Source organism: Leucoraja erinacea, chromosome 23 (genome assembly GCF_028641065.1).
Source record: "Leucoraja erinacea ecotype New England chromosome 23, Leri_hhj_1, whole genome shotgun sequence".
Classification (NCBI taxonomy): Eukaryota; Metazoa; Chordata; class Chondrichthyes; order Rajiformes; family Rajidae; genus Leucoraja; species Leucoraja erinaceus.
The window spans coordinates 18,878,016-18,895,814 of NC_073399.1; the positions used below are offsets into that span (position 1 = coordinate 18,878,016).

At 48.8% G+C, this 17,799-nt stretch overlaps 1 protein-coding gene across 1 annotated transcript in view; it reads left to right on the forward strand.

Annotated features, from left to right (window-relative positions):
- Positions 1–3,779: 3,779 nt before the first annotated feature.
- The window catches only part of itgb4 (integrin, beta 4), an 87,725-nt gene continuing 73,705 nt past the window's right edge, over positions 3,780–17,799 (forward strand). The window contains exons 1-3 of the mRNA XM_055654009.1: positions 3,780–4,103; positions 15,635–15,701; positions 17,203–17,285. Coding sequence (XP_055509984.1) covers positions 3,795–4,103; positions 15,635–15,701; positions 17,203–17,285 — 459 coding nt within the window. The 5' untranslated portion in view covers positions 3,780–3,794. The remainder of the gene's footprint in view (positions 4,104–15,634; positions 15,702–17,202; positions 17,286–17,799) is intronic.

Genomic DNA, 17,799 nt, shown 5'->3' on the forward strand with positions numbered 1-17,799 from the left:
TGTAAATTGTCCCTATTGGGTGTAGGATAGTGATGGTGTATGGGGATCGCTGGTCGACATAGACTCGATGGGCTGAAGGGCCTGTTTCTGCGCTGCATCTCTAAACTAAAAAAAATGAAACTAAGAAACTGCAAATGTTAGAATCTTGAGCATAAAATAAAGTGTTGGAGGAACTCGGCGAGTCGGACAGCATCTGTGGAGCGATATAAAGATGGACATTTCCACAACATCGACTGTCTAAACATGAAATATCTGTCCATTTCCATTTAGAATATTATATACATGTTTGATTGTATCTAAAAAAAGCATATCATGATGAAAGAGGGGGAACAATGAAGGTTCCTAGACCAATTCCTGGGGTTGAGTGTTGCAATATGAAGAGAAATAAAGCAGGTCTGGGCTATGTTGAGTTCAGAAGAATTAGAGATGATCTCGTTGAAGCATACAAAATTCTGATGGCACCTGACAGGATCATGTTTTTCCTGGCTGAGGAGTCTCTCTGCAAAATCCCCCAGACCCACTGGCAGGATAAACAAGCCCAGACATTAGTGGATTATTCACTAGATTCACACGAGGGTCACCTGGGTTCATACCTGATAAGACAGTTGAACTGCAGGGAGGAGGTAGGTAAATAAAACCCTACACACAGGCACATAACCCAGCCATCATTCTGGGTCGGGCTCAGCAATGGCTTGCACTCTTCCTCTCGTCTCCATGAGTTTCATGATTCTTGTCAGGACATTGAGCAACAGGAGCTCAGAGCACCAAGATAGGGACGGGAACACACCCAGCATTCCCACTCTAGCTCACAATTTTATGTATGTGGCTGTGTGTGTTGATGTGTTTGTCTGACTGTAGGTGTGTGCACCTTTCTGTTTGGTGTGTGTACGTATGTCTGTTTGTGTTTGATGGATCTGTTTGTATGCATTGTGTGTGTGTGTGTGTGTGTGTATGTATCTGTCTGTGTGTGTGTGTGTGTGTGTGTGTGTGTGTGTGTGTATCTGTGTGCGTATGTGTTTTATCTGTGTGTATTTATCTGCATGTGTTTATGTGTCGGTGCATGTATCTGTGTGTTTGTGCACCGCAATGTATCTGTCTCTGTGTGTGCCTATATTAATGTTTACCTTTGCATGTTTCTCTGTGTGTCTTTGTCTGTGTCTGTATCTATGTATTTGTGTGCATGTACAGTATCTATGAGTGTATGCGTATGTGTCTGTGTCTGTATCTATGTCTTTGTGTGCATGTATTTGTGTGTGTGTGTGTGTGGTTGGGTGTGTCTGTCTTTGTGTGATGTATATATGTATGTGTGTGTCTGTGCCTGTCTTTGTGTGATGTATATATGTGTGTGTGTGTGCCTGTATGTGTGTGTCTGTGTGTGTGTGCCTGTATGTGTGTGTCTGTGTGTGTGTAGTGCATATTAGTTGAGGATGGAATTAATGTTAAAGCTTCATGGTTTTCAGTCACCTATTGTTGCCTTACATGGAGCTAGTTTTGGATCCAATTGCCACTCTGCTTTGAGCCCAGGAACTGTTGCTGCTTTGTCCAGCCTGCCATTTGGGACGATATCAAAAGCCTTGCTAAAACCCAGGATGACAACATCTGAACTGTCCTCTCACCTGTTCACCCCCTTAAAATATTCAGGTATCAGACACAGACTCACCTTAAAAATGTTCTACTGGTACTATCCTTGATTAAGCTGCTCCTTTCTAAAGGAACGTCTATTTCCCTCCACTCCCTTGCCTCACTCCAGTGCACACCCATTATAATAATAATAATAATACATTTTATTTATGGGCGCCTTTCAAGAGTCTCAAGGACACCTTACAAAAATTTAGCAGTTAGAGGAAAAACATGTAAGGGGAATGAAATAAATAGTAGAGACATGACTAGTACACAATCTAGTACACAATCTAGTACACCATTGGCCCACAATCCCACCCCCCCTGTTAATCCACCCTAGCCCTTCCTCCTATATCCCTCCTCCTGGCTTTACATTTCACTCCTCTTTCAAATCTCTTCTGGGAGGTTGGTTCCCTGGGTTAAGCTGGCAGAGGGAATAGTAAAGGCAAAAGCCATCATGTTTAAATGCCATTGGATCATGCACTTGGACAGGAAAGAGGTAGAGAGATAGTCATAGAGACATATAGCATGAAAGCAGGCCCTTCAACCTAACTTGCCCACACTGACCAGCATGCCCATTTTACACTAGTCCCACCTGCCTGCATTTGGCCCATATCCCTCTAAACCTGTCCAATCCATGTGCCTGTCCAAATGTTTCTTAGGTGTTGCAACAGTACCTGCCTCAACTACCTCCTTTGGCAGCTCGTTCCATGCAGACAAATGGGATGGGCACCATAGTTAGTACAAATGAGTTAGACTCTATGACTCTATGAATCGCAGAGGAAACCTACGTCATCACAGGATAACATGTAAACTCCTCCCAAAAAGCAACCGAGAACAGGATTGAACCAGGATGACTGGAGCTATGAGGCAGCACTGCCACTGTGCCATCCCAATCTTTATGTGAGAGGCACTGGAGCAGAATTGACACATCTTGTGGGCTGTGTGGTGTTGAGTTACATTCTGATTTCCATTGTATTGGCACATGTGCCAGTGCTCTCTGCACTTGCAAAACTTGCAAGGACTTGCTTGAGAGGACCACCTGGGATCATTTGAACATCCAACTGCTATAAAAAGCTCTGCTTTTGTTTTGTGAACCAAAGTAGACATTGTACCACGTTACATTCTATCTGTCATGATATTGCCCAGACACATCTTGCCTACTTTCCCTTGTAGCTTTTTATCACACCCTCCTCCCTGCTCCCACCCTTCCCCTCCCGGGTTATCTTTGCAGACCTGAAAATTTGACCTCACCAAATCATCCCATTTCAAATAGAGACAGGAGGATCTACAGATGTTAACATCTGGAGCAAAGCACAGGGATGGGGGAACTCGACAGGTCAAGTGGAGGGAATGGACAGGTGGTATTTTAGGTTGAGACTCTTCTTCAGCCTGAATGAAGGTCTTAACCCAAAACATTACTGCCCATTTACCACCATAGATGTTGCTTGATCCGTTGAGTTCTTCCAGGACTGTGTTTTGCTCATCCAATTTCAAAGGTGTTCTCTTCGAAACATGTAGCATTCTTACAGGTTTTGTGAGGTGTTGGGAGGATGTTAAGGATTAATTCCAGATCTGCCAACCTACCTCATTGCAGCCCTTGCAGTTTTTTATTTGCACTTTCTCTGTAGGTGTAACTCTATTTTAAGTTCTAAGTCTATTTTCTCTTTGGCAACGTCCTGTGTACGATATGTGCACGATATAATTTGCCTGGATAGTATGCAAAACAAAGTTGTTCACAGTAACTTGGTGCACGGGACAATAATAAACCAATACCACTGTTTCTGCTGACTTGAGGAATCCTAGACCAGGGTCACAGTCACAGAATAAAAGTTTGGCTATTTAGGACTGAGATGGTTCTTCACTCCAAGGTTTCTGAATCTTTGGAATGGCAGGGCTATGGAAGTCCAGTCAAGAGTTAGTGTCAGAGTCATTCGGCATGGAAACAGACCCTTCAGCCCAACTTGCCAATGCTGACTAGTCCCAATGCCTGCATGCGTTTGGGGTCTGGACCCGAAACAACACCCATTGCTTCCCTCCAGAGATGCTGCCTGTACCGCTGAGTTACCCCAGCATTTTGTGTTTATCTTCGATTTAAACCAGCATCGGCAGTTCTTTCCCACACATTCTCGCTAAACCTTTCCCATCCGTGCACCTGTCCAAATACCTTTTAAATGTTGATTCAGTTCATTCAGCACAGATCGAATGATTTACAGATATTAGGGGATCCGGGATATGGGGACAATGCAGCCAAATGTAGATCAGCCACGGTGAAGGGTGGAACGGGCGCTGAGGGCCGAGTGGCCTCGATCAGTTCCTATTACCTTCTCGTCAGGCCAAAGATCTTTCATTACAATTATAAATCAGACGCACAGATTTATAAAGTTAGTATTGTGAATGTGTTTGAGTTGAGATGTCGCCAAGCGCGCCTGTGCCTAATACCTGTGGAGTTTGGCGCTGCAACAGTTGGTCCCGGGCTTCGGGTGAGTGGAGTTTACACCAAAGTCTTATAGTTTACACCGCCGTCGGGCCAATAGACTTGGATGGAGCACCATCACATCCTCCTGTGGGGCGGGGGGCAAGTGCCCGGAAGGGTGGGTGTATTTGTAGCCTCAGCCCCGGAGGAGAGGGGTAAAGACGCTGCCCGGGTCCGGGTTGGTGACAGGGGCCCAACTCAGTCCTGGGACAGACAGACAGACGCGGCTCCACACACACACGCACACGCACCTTCCCCGGGTGCCCCGCAGACTGAGTGCGGAATCGGAGGCGCTGGGTAAGTCCCGCGTCTCACTGCGGAGAGAGTTCAGCGAGAGCGAAGCCCCAGGGGAGGGGAGGGGAGAGGGGAGGGGGGGAGAGGGGAGAGGGGAGAGGGGAGAGAGGGAGAGAGAGGGGAGAGGGGAGAGGGGGAGAGGGAGAGAGGGAGGGTAATCCGTGCAGGGACCACGGAGACACCATTGCTGCTGCGCCCGGTGGTCTGTGGAGGGTCTGCACCATCACCTCCCCCACCCCCCTCCCACCGGCCCGTCCCGCAGCGGGACGTCGCGCACAGTTGCCTGGACTTTGGCTGGGAGTGTGGAAGGAGAGAGAGGGAGGGGGAGGGGAGGGGTGCAGGGGTGCAGGCCCGTCCGCCTTGCCCGGGCAGGTGAGCGGAGGGGAGGGGAGGGGAGGGAGCCGTGCCCACGTCTCCAGGTGCGGCCGGGGCGGGGAGAAGTTGCCCGTGATCCGATCCGGCGCCATCCGCACTCGCGACCCGGGGCTGGCGGGAGGTAGGAGCGGGGGGATGGAGGGGGGGGGGGAGCGGGGGGGGGGGCTTGCACCGTGGCCCGAGCCGATGGAGGGGGGGGGGGGATCTGTGAGCTTTGCCCCCGGCCCCGGAGGGAGGGGGGGGGGGGGGGGGGGGTCCGTAGCCTCGTCCCCCGGGGTGGGTGTGTGTGGGGGGGGGTGGGGGGGGGGGGGGGGTCCGGGAGCTGCCCCTGTCCGGGAGGGAGGCAGCGACCTGACTAACGATCCATCAACCCGCGGGCGTCGTGTTGTGACATTTTCCCCGAGGACCCGCAGTCTGTGGAGGTGGTGGGGGGGGGGGGGGGGGGGGGGGGGGGGGGGGGGGGGGGGATGGGTGAGGGGGGGGGGGAGGGAGTGTGGTTGTGGGGAGGGGGTGGGGGACTGTGTTCCCGCCGCGGGGCAGCGGCAGATAGACAGGTGGACCGATGGTTCTGGGCACCGTCAGTGGGGAGAGAGGGAGAGGGGAGTCAGTGGTGAGAGGGGTCAGTGAGAGAGGTATATCAAGGGATTCTGTGGGAAGGGGGAGAAGGGGTGAGGGTTCAGAGAGGGGGGTCATCGTTGGGGGGAGAGAGAGGGGTGAGATGCCCCTCAGTGTGGAGTAAGAGGGTGAGAGAGGGGGGGTGAAGGGTTAGTTGGGGAGCGGGCTAGGAGGCTAATCAAGGGACACCATGTTGCCCCAGGGGTCAGCAGGATGAGTACATCCCCGTGAAGTGAACCTGCCTCCTGCTTCAGGTGTGTGAAGGGCTGGGACTGGCGAGGTGTGGGTGGGTACATCACCGTGTGGCACATGTGGACTGGGCCCATCCTGTAGGGTTCTGCAGCAACACAGACTGTGTGTTCAGTTGGGTTGAGGGACCTCACTCGCCCATTGAGGGCTGTGGTTCCTGGGCACCAACAGAAGCTGCTTCACCCACTCAGCCCCCATGGGCAGTGGTGTCACAGCCCCACGGATCAGCCCTGGCTCTGGGTGATGGCGGTCAATGCTTAAGTACTGCCCAGGACGTCAACAGAACTGGAAGCTGAGAATGCTCAAGAAGTCAGGTAGCATCCGTGGAGAGTGAGGGAAACCGAGTTAATGCCTCAGGGCTGAGAAAAGTGAGAAATCTAACATGTTTTAATTTGCGTAGATGGGAGGAGGGGGTAGAGAGAAGAGGGAGTGTCGGTGGAGTGATGGGTGGAGACTAATAGTCGGGATGACACGGGTGAGCTCAGTGAGGCTGGTGCAGGCTTGTTCAGTGCAGAGTCCCTAACCGGAGGAGACGTGCGCAGAGGGTGAATTAATTCACATAAAGAGAGTGCAGAACAAACGGCGGAACTGTGAAATCTGAAATAAGGCTCTGGAAATACTCAGCAGGTGAGGCTGCATCTGTGGGGAGGGAAGTGAGATAACATTTTGTGTTAGCAATGAGAAATGGAGAAGTTCAGACTGGAAAGGTGGTTATCTGAAATGATAATACTTGTGGCCTGAGGGCTAAAACTTGCCGGACGAACGTCGAGATGCTGTTGCTCGAAATGACACTGTGTTTGAGTGAAGCGATGTAAGACAGCGAGGATGGAGAGGATGAGTTAAGGTGACTGTAAGCAGAAGCTCGGGGCTGTTCTTACTGACTGACTGGAGGTATCCTGTGAAGTGGCCACACAGGCTGCATTGGGTTGCTCCACTGTAGAGGAGACCACAGTGCGAGCACCAAATGCAGTGCACTAGGTTGAATTCAGCACAAGCAGGTTGCTGCCACACTTGAAAAGAGTATCTGGGACTCAGGTGGTGGAAAGGGCAGAGGTTGTATCTCCTGTAGTTGAATTGGAACTTGATGCATGATGGTGTTGACGGAAGGGCAGACCAGAGAGGTGCTATTTCAGAATGGTTCATGTTCATAGGTTAAAATAGGAGCAGAATTAGGCCATTCGGCCCATCAAGTCCACTGTGCCATTCAATCGTAGATGATCTATCTTTTCCTCTCAACCTCATTCTTCTCATAGTTTCTGACACCCTTGCTAATCAGGAACTTGTCAATCTCTTAAAAATACCCACTGCATGGCCTCCACAGCCGTCCGTGGCAATGAATTCCACAGATTCACCACCCTTGCCGTGAAAGGCGGAGGAGGGTGAGATACGTAGAGTAATGGAATCTCGTTGAAGGTAGCAGAAATGTTTGTACGATTCTCCATTGAATTGGGAGGCTGTTTTGGTGAAAGGTGAAGACAAAGGAAACTTATCCTTCTTCTAGCTGGGATGAGAAGAGGTGAGAACAGAGCTACAAACAATAGTTGAGGCATAGCTGCAAGTTTAATTAACACTGGCAAATGGAACGACATATTGATGGTGAAAGGAAAACTTCAGAGCACTAAAATTGTCATACAAACCGGAACAATGAAATGCGTACATGCTGCAGCTTTGCGGACACATTAGACTGTGGGCTTGTAATGGATATTTGTTGTTAACTATTCCCTGAGGTAGGGGTAGGGATGCACTATGAAAGCATTTAGCTGGGTGGAACTTGCAGCAAAAGCAAAAACCTTTTGAGTTCCTCTGCCAATACAATTGGCAATGTAAAGGGCCAGGTCTGAGTTGGACTCAAACAGCGACTGTCTCATTAATCATACAAAACGGCAGTCATTGTTTGAGCTCACGTGTCTTCTCAAAGCTGCTCCTTCGATCTGGGTGTAAGGGAGTGTCGAAGGAGGAGTTGTGCAACATAAGACTGGAATTGCTCTCCCTGGAGTGTCGGAGGCTGAGGAGAGATCTGATGGATGGATGTAAAATTATGAGAGGCATTGACAGGGTAAACAGTCAGAACCTTTTTCCCCCAGAGTTGAAATGTCAAATACCAGGGGGACAGTGCTTTTAGATGAGAGGAGGAAATTTTAAAGGAGATGAGCGAGGCAAGTTTTTTTAAAGCAGAATGGTGGGCACCTTGGGTTACACAGAAAAGCTGGAGAAACTCAGCGGGTGCAGCAGCATCTATGGAGCGAAGGAAATAGGCAACGTTTCGGGCCGAAACCCTTCTTCAGACTGATCGGGGGTGGGGGTGGGTAGGGACAAGAAAGGGAAAAGGAGGAGTAGCCAGAAGGCTGGAGGGTGGGAGGAGACAGTAGGGGAGCTGAGGAAGGGGAGGAGACAGCAAGGACTAACAGAATTGGGAGAATTCGATGTTCATGCCCCCGGGGTGCAGACTCCCCAAACGGAATATGAGGTGTTGTGCCTCCAAGTTCCGGTGCTGCTCGCTGTGGCCATGGAGGAGACCCAGGACAGAGAGGTCGGAGGCGGAGTGGGAAGGGGAGTTGAAGTGCTGAGCCACCGGGAGGTCAGCTTGGTTATTGCGGACCGAGCGGAGGTGTTCGGCGAAACGATCGCCCAACCTCCGCTTGGTCTCACCGATATAGATCTGCTGGCATCTAGAGCAGCGGACGCAATAGATGAGGTTGGAAGAGATGCAGGTAAACCTCTGTCGCACCTGGAACGACTGCTTGGGTCCTTGAACGGAGTCGAGGGGGGAGGCAAAGGGACAAGTGTTGCATCTCCTGCGGCCGCAAGGGTGGGCACCTTGTGTGTGTGCTGCAACGGGTGATGGTGGAAGCAGATACGATAGTGGTGTTTAAGAGGCATTTGGAAAGATGCATGAACAGGCAGGTAATGGAGGGATATGGATCACATGCAGGTAGAGAGGATGAATTTCATTTGGCATCATGGTCAGCATGGACGTTGTGGGCCGAAGGGCCTATTTCTATGCTGTACTGTTCCATGAAGGAGCTTAGCCAAGTGTGAAGGAGTGTGGTGGCAGCAGGGTGATGATTGGATCTCTATTCAAGGTAGAGGCAGTCCTGCTCCGGCTGCCTTGGGATGGGATGGGATGGAGGGGGAAGGGACTGGACGTTCTCGGAGGACAATTAATGTTTGTGACCAGGGACTATTAAAGCGGCAGAAAGAATTGGACGTGGGTGAGACGGGCTGGAGAAGGGGGAAAAGGAACAGAGCAGATGTAGGAGAAAGTAGAGTTCTGTGGGACAAGAACTACTTGTGGCTCTTGGAGAGTAGGGCAACACAGGCCACGTGTGGCTGAGGAATGGATGTTGGAGGTGGTGGAGGGAACAGGAAATGAGTGAATGACTGGGAGATGGGTCATGATCCAGAGGGAGTGCGGAGGAGATGTCAGAGAGCTGGTGTCAGTCTTGGTGAGGGAGGTTGGAAAGAACAGCAGCACCACTCTTGTTAGCAGGTTTGACAATGTTTGGTTTTCATACAAAACTAGGAGCCGCTGTGGGCCACCCTGTCCACCTTAACCATAACTCCATATTCCATCCACCTACAGTAACCCTTCACATAGACACAAGAAACTGCAGATAGTGGTTTACAAAAAATAACAAGTACATTAATCCCACTTTTTATTCTTGCCTCATTTTCATCATCTCCCCAGATTCTTCCACTCACCCCCCAACTGTATGTGTGAGTCTGTGTGTGTGTGTCTCTGTATGTGTGTGTGTGTGTGTCTCTCTCTGTGTCTGCGTCACTGCGTGTGTGTGTGTGTCTGTCTCTCTGTGTGTCTGTGTGTATGTGTGTGTGTATGTATGTGTATGTATGTGTGTCTCTGACTCTGTATCAGGCTCTGCGTGTCTCTCTGTCTCTCTCCGTGTGTCTCTCTGTCTCTCTCTCTCTATGTGTGTGTGTTTCTCTGTGTCTCTCTGTGTCTCTCTGTGTCTGTGTGTCTCTGTCTGTGTCTGCGTGTGTCTCCCATTGTCTCTGTGCCTGTCTCAATCTGTGCCTGCGTGTCTATATGTGCATGTGTCTTTCTCTGTGTCTCTGTGTGTGCCTCTCTCTGTCCGTGTCAGTGTATCTATCTGCCTGTCTGTCTCTCTTTCTGTCTGTGTCTGTGCGTCTCTCTCTGTGTCTGGGTGTGTGCTTCACTGTGTCTGTATGTCCGTATCTGTCCCTGATGCCTAGATTTAAATCACATGGATATAAAACGTCTCTCTTTGACTGCCAAAGTCTCAGGGTGTAGTTCAGGCAGGCTCCATCGTGTTCTTGAGGGAGTGGGGCCCACAGTATGAAACTGTCTCCGTGTCTCCATGGAAGAAATGAACTGTTCTCTAGACTGGAAGGTGCTCTTCCACTCTGGGTGTAATAGATGGACCTTCAACAAATGGGTTAAATGTAAAAGCTGTAAATATAGTGTCATTCTCTCTCACTGCTGCCACCACAAAGGCTGGTTGTTATCTGTTGCTTTGCTTGGGAGATTATCTGAAATGTTGGAGACTGCTTTAAGAATGATCAATCCTGAAAATGCTACTAAACTCAAAGAGATTCTGGACCATAAGGAGGATAATTTATTTTATGGGAAAAGTTACTGCTCTGGGCAAAGTCTAAAGGAGATATGAAGGGCAGGTTTTTTTACACACAGGGTTGTGAGTGCCTGCCTACTATCCAATGTGCATTTGGATGGGCATGTGGATGGATATGCAGGGAACGGAAGGATATGGATTATGTGTCAGTAGATAAGCGTTGGTCTTGGCATCATGTTGGGCATTGTGAGCTGAAGGGGGTGTTCCTGTTCTCTACTGTTCCATACGTTATTGCTTGATCAAACGATACAGCCTGGAAACAGGCCCTTCAGCCACCGAGCCCTCGACGACCAACAATTGCCTGTTCACACTAGTTCTATGTTGTTCCATTTTTGCATCAACTGCACACTAGGGGCAATTCGCCAGGGAACATACAGACACACACATCTTTGGAATGTGGGAGGAAACCGGAGCACCCGGGGGAAACTATGCGGTCACAGGAACAACGTGGACATTCCACATAGATGGCACCCAAGGTCAGGATCGAACCCGGGTCTCGTGCATGTGAGGCAGCTGCACCACTGTGCCACCACAATGTTTTAACACCAGCTATTCAGCCTCGTCCCCATGTTGTCATCTGGCATGTTTGCAAATTGGGATCTGCCTTGTGACTAATGTGGCATCCCTCTTTGCCTCAGTGGGCATCAGTTACTGTATGGAGCATAGTGGTGCAGCCAGTCGAGCCACTGCCTCACAGCTCCCATTGATCACAGGTTCAATTCTGACCTCGGGCGCTCTGTGTGGAGTTTGAACATTCCCCGTGTCCGTGTAGGATTCCACCAGGTGCTCCCGTTTCCTCCCACATCCCAAAGTAGGTAGTTCAGTTGACCAATGAAATTCAGATGGTTCTTAACCTGTCATTGTGCGTATAAATCCAGTTCTGGTCGGGATCCATGGCAAGTGGATTGCAGTGACCTTGTGTGGGAATCAGTAGAGACCAGAATGCTTCCAGGCAAACATATCTGGACTAAACTTTTGTACTTTGGGGAACTTGGTCCCAGTGTTGTTGAGAGAATTCCGAGCGATGGATGTTGGGAATATGGAAGAGGTGATTGGGTCTTCCTGAATCAGGACTTAGCTGGTTAGCAGTGGTCAGAGAGAGGAGGCTGTGATTATGAGTCTAGCGACCACGGATGTCCCAGGTATTGATACTGCACCTATTTCTGGAGCTTCCTCTAGAAGTCTGTTCCAACTACGGACTACCCTCTGAGTGAAAGAAATGCTCCTGATGTTCCCTTTAAATCTCTCTACCGTGGCCTGAAATTTTGGAATTCTCTACCTTGGGGGATGGGAGGCGGGTGATAAAAACGAGTGAATGTTCACTTTATCTGTTCCCCTCATGATCATGTACACCTCAATAAGGTCACCCCCTCATCATCCTGCACTCCAAAGAAAAAAAGTCCCAGCAAATCCAGAATCTTCCTATAACTCAAACTCACGGGTAACTTTCAGACTTTAGACTCCAGAGATACAACGTGGAAACAGGCCCTTTGGCCCACCGAGTCCGCACTGACCAGCAACCACCCCACACACTAGCATGATCCTACACACTAGAGACAATTCGCAATTTTTACCGAAGCCAATTAACCTACAGTCTTTAGAGTGTGGGTGGAAACCGGAGTACCCGGAGAAAACCCACATGGTCATAGGACGAACGTACAAACTCTGTACCGATAGCACCCGTAGTCAGGATCGAACCCAGATCTCTGGTGCTACAAGGCAGCAACTCCACTGTTGCACCACTGTGCCGTCTCACCACATCCTGGCAAATCTTTTCTACACCCATTTCAACTTAATTGTGATTCCCTCTTCTCCTTATTTTCCTGCAACTCATTCCATCTCGCATGCCCATCAAATCGCCTTTGTTTAGTTTGCCGTTTATCTTCATGATGTGGTATTTCAGCCATAAGAGGTGCCACGAACAACGGGGGAAATCTACACACGCACAGAGAAAACATGCAAACTCCCCACAAACAGCATTACAAGCTCATAATAAATGTCCATCTACCACTGGCTTCCAGCGGCCATTTTTTCATTTTTTTTCTACCGTCCAGCACCCCATAAACCTCTCCACATTCTTTTACAAATTCTCCTATCCTGCTCGCATTTCATTTCCCATTTTTTACAAAATCTACACAAATATTAATGCCTGACTTTTCATCCTAATTGCCAACATGAACAGTCGGTAGTTAGACCACCATTGTAATCCCTCGACATTTCTCCTGTAACGGCTTGTTCAACTAAAACAAAATATTTTTCTTATATTTGTTATCCTTTAATCATCCCTCTATTCATGTGTTTAATCCTATGAGATCTTGTTTAATTTGGAAACCTGTTGTGTAGTAATTTGGCAAATGTCTTATAGTATTGACTCCAAACTCTTTGACTCCTGACATATTCCAACATGGTATCCACAGACACTGCAATGCATTGGGCAGCAGAGTGGTGCAGCACTTTGAACTGCCGTCAATCACTCTGCTCTGGGGACTTGGGTCTAATCCTGACCTTGGGTGCTGATCCGTACATGAATGTGTGTCCCCAGGATGAGTCAAGTCAGAGACACAGGCAGAGACACGGGCTGTGATACAAATCCCAAGAATTTTAGAGCTCATTGAACCTTGAACAGATCCTCAAAAGAGCTCTTTGAAATTGCAGTGACTGACCCGTGCCCACCAGTACTGTACCCCAGTTATACAGAGACAGACCCCTGCCCCACCAGTACTGTACGCCTGTGTTGTACATTGAGAGACCCATCCACACCAGGTCATATACACATATATATATATATACACTCACACACACATATATATATATATATACACTCACACACACATATATATATATACACTCACACACACACATATATATATATATATATATATATATACACACACATACACATAAAAACAAATTAACAATAATAGTGTAAAAAGATAAAACCAATGCCCCCAAATCTATGTAGTTCAAAGCTTATTTCAGTGTTTAATAGTCTGATGGTTGTAGGGAAGAAGCTGCCCTTGAACCTGGGCTTTACAGTTTCCGGGCCAGGTGGGGTCGGCATCTTCTTCCCGATGGCAGGAATGAAATGCCGTTTCAGGGCGGGTAGCCAGGGTGGTGTGGGTCTCTGATTGTGGATGCTTTCTGGGGGGACTGAATGCTCAGCCAGTTTGTGCAAGCATGACATCGATACGTAACCTGAATGGAATCGGTGTGAGGAGTCAGTGTGACGTCTGTGAACAGCGAGATCACACAGATGACACCTGCTTAGGTTCAGCTCTTCTCTAGAACATAGCTACTGAGGATCATAGTTCAGTTTATTGTTGTCAAGTGTACTGAAGTACAGTGAAAAGCTTTTTGTTGCGTTACCATCCAGTCAGCAAGAAGACTATATACACGATGACTATGAAGCCGCCCACAATGTATAGAGTCGATGCCGCTGAGTGTCCTTCGTGCTTGTAAAAAGGCTTCAAAAAACCGACCCTCTGCATGTTTTGAATGTTGTTAATATTGGTGTGTGTGGGAGGAATTGAAGATGGGCCTTCACTGCGCTCTTTGTCCAATGCTGGCTCTGTTCTGAGCTGTCCCAGTCATTGATCCCTGTGAAAATTAGTACCATTTCACAAGTGCACTCCTGATGAAACACATGTACAGCAGGCAAGTGTTGTGTTTCATTCCAGAGACACGGTGCCAATGGATAATTTCTGTAGAAACTACAAATGCCCTTGGTTGTGGCAAGTGCAGTTTCCAGGTTCACACTGTGATAGATGGGTCATTGCCTGTGTACAGAGGGGCGGGGGGGATAAAGACAGGCATGGTTATTTTCAATTGAATAAGAGAATTTGTGTAGAGATGTGATTAAAAAATGTTCAAACATAAAGGATTGTGACAACGCAGATAGAAACTTTATTTAGATTAGTTTATTATTGTCACGTGTACCGAGGTACAGTGAAGAGCTTTTTGTTGCGTGCTATCCAGTCAGCGTACAGACTATACATGATTACAATCAAGATCTCCACAGTGTATAGATACAGGATAAAGGACATATCATTTAGTGTAAGGGTGTAAATAGGAGATTTATAAGAAACAAAATCATAGAAATATGAGCAGAACCATTTAGTCCCTAATCTCTGCCCCTTTATTCACTAAGAATTAATTATCATCTGTTACCTCATCACCACTTTCCTGCACAACCACAAATGCCCCATTTCCCTGATGTTGACTTTAGACTGTAGAGATACTGTGCAGAAACAGGCCCTTTGTTCCATCGAGGCCATGCTGGCCAGTGATCACCCTATACACTACACATAAGGGACAATTTACAATTTGGTTGTTGGTCGGCATGGACCTGGTGGGCCAAAGGGCCTGTTTTCACGCTGTATCTCTAAATTAAGCTAAACTAAACTGAAACCATCCACCAATCCTCACCGCCATCATCCTGGGGGTCATCAGCTTCTGGAGCTCCCACATCGACACTGTGGCTGCAAGAACAGGTCTCAGGTTGGTTATTCTGGGCGGGGTGACTGGCTTCCTGACGCCCCAAGGGCTTCCCGCCTTCAATGGATGAAATGGAATGGAAGACTTTTAATGTCGCATGTGACAAGGCACAATTACATTCTTGCATTCCCAAGGTGTGCAGATAGCGGCCACAAAGTTACAAAGTTCTCCTTTGTTCTCCCTGCTCCTCACGGATGCCCCCCCCCCCCCCCCATGCCGGGTTCTCCATTGTTCTTCCCCTCCTCCCCTCAAGGCGGTCCCGCCACGCTCTCATCGACAGCCGACCGTTGGTCAACCCGCAAGGCGTCACCGCCGAGCCCCGCCGAGCCCCATCGCCGCTGCTGAGGCTTCACCACTTCCTCTGCTTTGCCGCACAGCGCAGAGATCAGAAGTACAATGGAATATTCTTGACTTGCCTGGATGAATGGAGTTCCCACAAGTCCCAAGATGTTCAATATCATCCAAGATGTAGTAGCCTGCAGAGGCCAATTAGTCTGCAAACCCACACATATTCACAAACCACACAAACCCTTACAGCAAGGAAACCGGAGCACCCGGAGGAAACCCACACAGTCTCAGGGAGAACATTCAAATTCCAGACAGACAGACAGCACCCAAGGCCAGGGTTGAGGCTGGATCTGTGGAGCTGTGTGGCAGCTGTCTTCCAGCTGTGCCACTGTGCTGCACTCTGGAGAGAGAAGGGCAGGTCTGTGATGGTTAGAGAGTGGAAAGCAGATGTTTGGAAGCGCATAAATCTGTTGGGTGATAACACTGCTTCCTGATCCTGAATTTTATTTCACATAAGAAATGGAAATTACAGATTACGCTCGTATTTATTGGTACAGCACGTTGTGTCTGTATTTTGAACTAAAATCAGCATCAATCTTTCGTGTTTTAACAGGAGATGGAGCAGTGGAAGATGTTGGTCTCGTTCCTGATGGTTGTTCTCCTTGCAGCTGGGTGTCAGGGTAAGAGCGGTCAACTTTCTCCTGTTATCTGTGGCCCCAGCATTCCTGAAACCCTTCTAGTGAAGAGCTCAGAAGTGGCCCTGAAAAGCAATGAAGGTGTTGAAGGCCCAGACACCCCCAGTGCTACGGTCTCAGATCAGGGATCGTCATGGACCTTGGACCTCCTCGGGCAGTTCACGGAGCAGAGGAGCTCATTTCCAGGCTCCTGCGTCACGAACAGCAACGCAGAGAAGGAGAAGATAGGAAGGAGATGAGGAGGAATTTCTTTAGTCAGAGGGTGGTGGAATTCATTGGGACAGAAGGCTGTAGAGGCCAAGACAATGGATATTTTTACGGTGGAGAACGATAGGTTCTTGATTAGTACGGGTGTCAGGCGTTATGGAGAGAAGGCAGGAGATTGGGGTTGAGAGGGAAAGATAGATCAGCCATGATTGAATGGCGGAGCAGAGTTGATGGGCCGAATGGCTTAATTCTGCTCCTATCACATGAATTATGAGAGGGAGGTGGGTGGTGACAGTGAGTTGGGAGGAGCTGATTGTGGGGTAGTGGAGACAGAGACAGGATAGCGAATACAGAGACAAGGGAGGCAATAAAGAGCGAATAAGAATGGGAGTAGAGGAGGTGATCAAGGAGGAGGTGAACTAGGAGAGGATGTGATCATTAGAAAGAAGGGTGGCAAGCAAGAGAGGTTAGATGAGGAAGGATGTGGCGATCTACATGGGGAGGAAGGAATGGCCGATCAGGAGACGGGAGGTGACAGAGGGAAGAAGGTATGTACAGTGTGTAGGAAGAAATGCAGATGCTGGTTTATACCGAAGATAGACACAAAATGCTGGAGTAACTCAGCGGGTCAGGCTGCACATTTGAAGAAAAGCAATAGGTGACGTTTCGGGTCAAGACCCTTCTTCGGTCTGAAGAAAGCACTCGACCCGAAACATCACCGATTCCTTTTCTCCTGAGATGCTGCCTGACCCGTTGAGTGACTCCAGCATTTGTGTCTTTCTAGGGTAAGTACAGTGATGGGAGTTGGGCATGGGAGACACGGGTAACGGGGTAAAGGGGGAGCTCATTTAGAAAGGAGGTGAGGAGGAACTTCTTTAGTCAGAAGGTAGCGAATCTGTGGAATTCATTGCCACAGAAGGCTGTGGAGCCCAAGTCAATAGATATTTTTAAGGCAGTGATAGACAAGTCCTTGATTAGAATGGGGGTGATGGGGAAGAAGGCAGGAAAATGGGATTTGGTGGCAGAGGTCAGCCAAGATTGAATGATGAAGTAGACTCGATGGGCCGAATGGCCTAATTCTACTCCTACAACTTGTGAAGCCTTAGGGGGAGGGGGTGCCAAAAGAGTTTGCCAGCCACATGGTCACTTGCACCCAAGAAACGGTATTCCAGCAGCTGTTGCCTTTGTGATAGAAGTTCCTTTAACCAGCATAGGTTTGATGTCCCTCTGTGCTCCCCTCCCCTGCTTATTTCCTGATTTGACTTTCTTTTGCCTTCAGGCAATCACTGCACTGCCAGTCGAGCAAAGACCTGCACCTTGTGTATCAGAGTGGCTGAGGACTGTTCATACTGTGCTGACAAGGTACGTTCCCCACACCCTTCTCCAGGCCACAGCAGGCTGGCTGCCCTCACCATTCACATGCTTTAGTTTATTTTTAGAGATACAAAGCGGAAAGAGGCACTTCAGCCCAACGAGTCCGCACCGACCAGCGATCCCTGCACATTAACACTACCCTACACACACTAGGGACAGTTTTACATTTACACCAAGCCAATTAATAGACAATAGACAATAGGAGTCATTAGACAATCGGTGCAGGAGTAGGCCATTCGGCCCTTCGAGCCAGCACCGCAATGCAATGTGATTATGGCTGATCATCCCCAATCAGTGCCCTGTTCCTGCCTTCTCCCCATATCCCCTGACACCGCTATTTTTAAGAGCCCTATCTCGCTCTCTCTTGAAAGCATCCAGAGAACCTGCCTCCACCACCCTGAGGCAGAGAATTCCACAGACTCACCACTCTCTGTGAGAAAAAGTGTTTCCTCGTCTCCGTTCAAACCTGTACTTCCTTTGGTGCAGTGTGGGAGGAATCCAA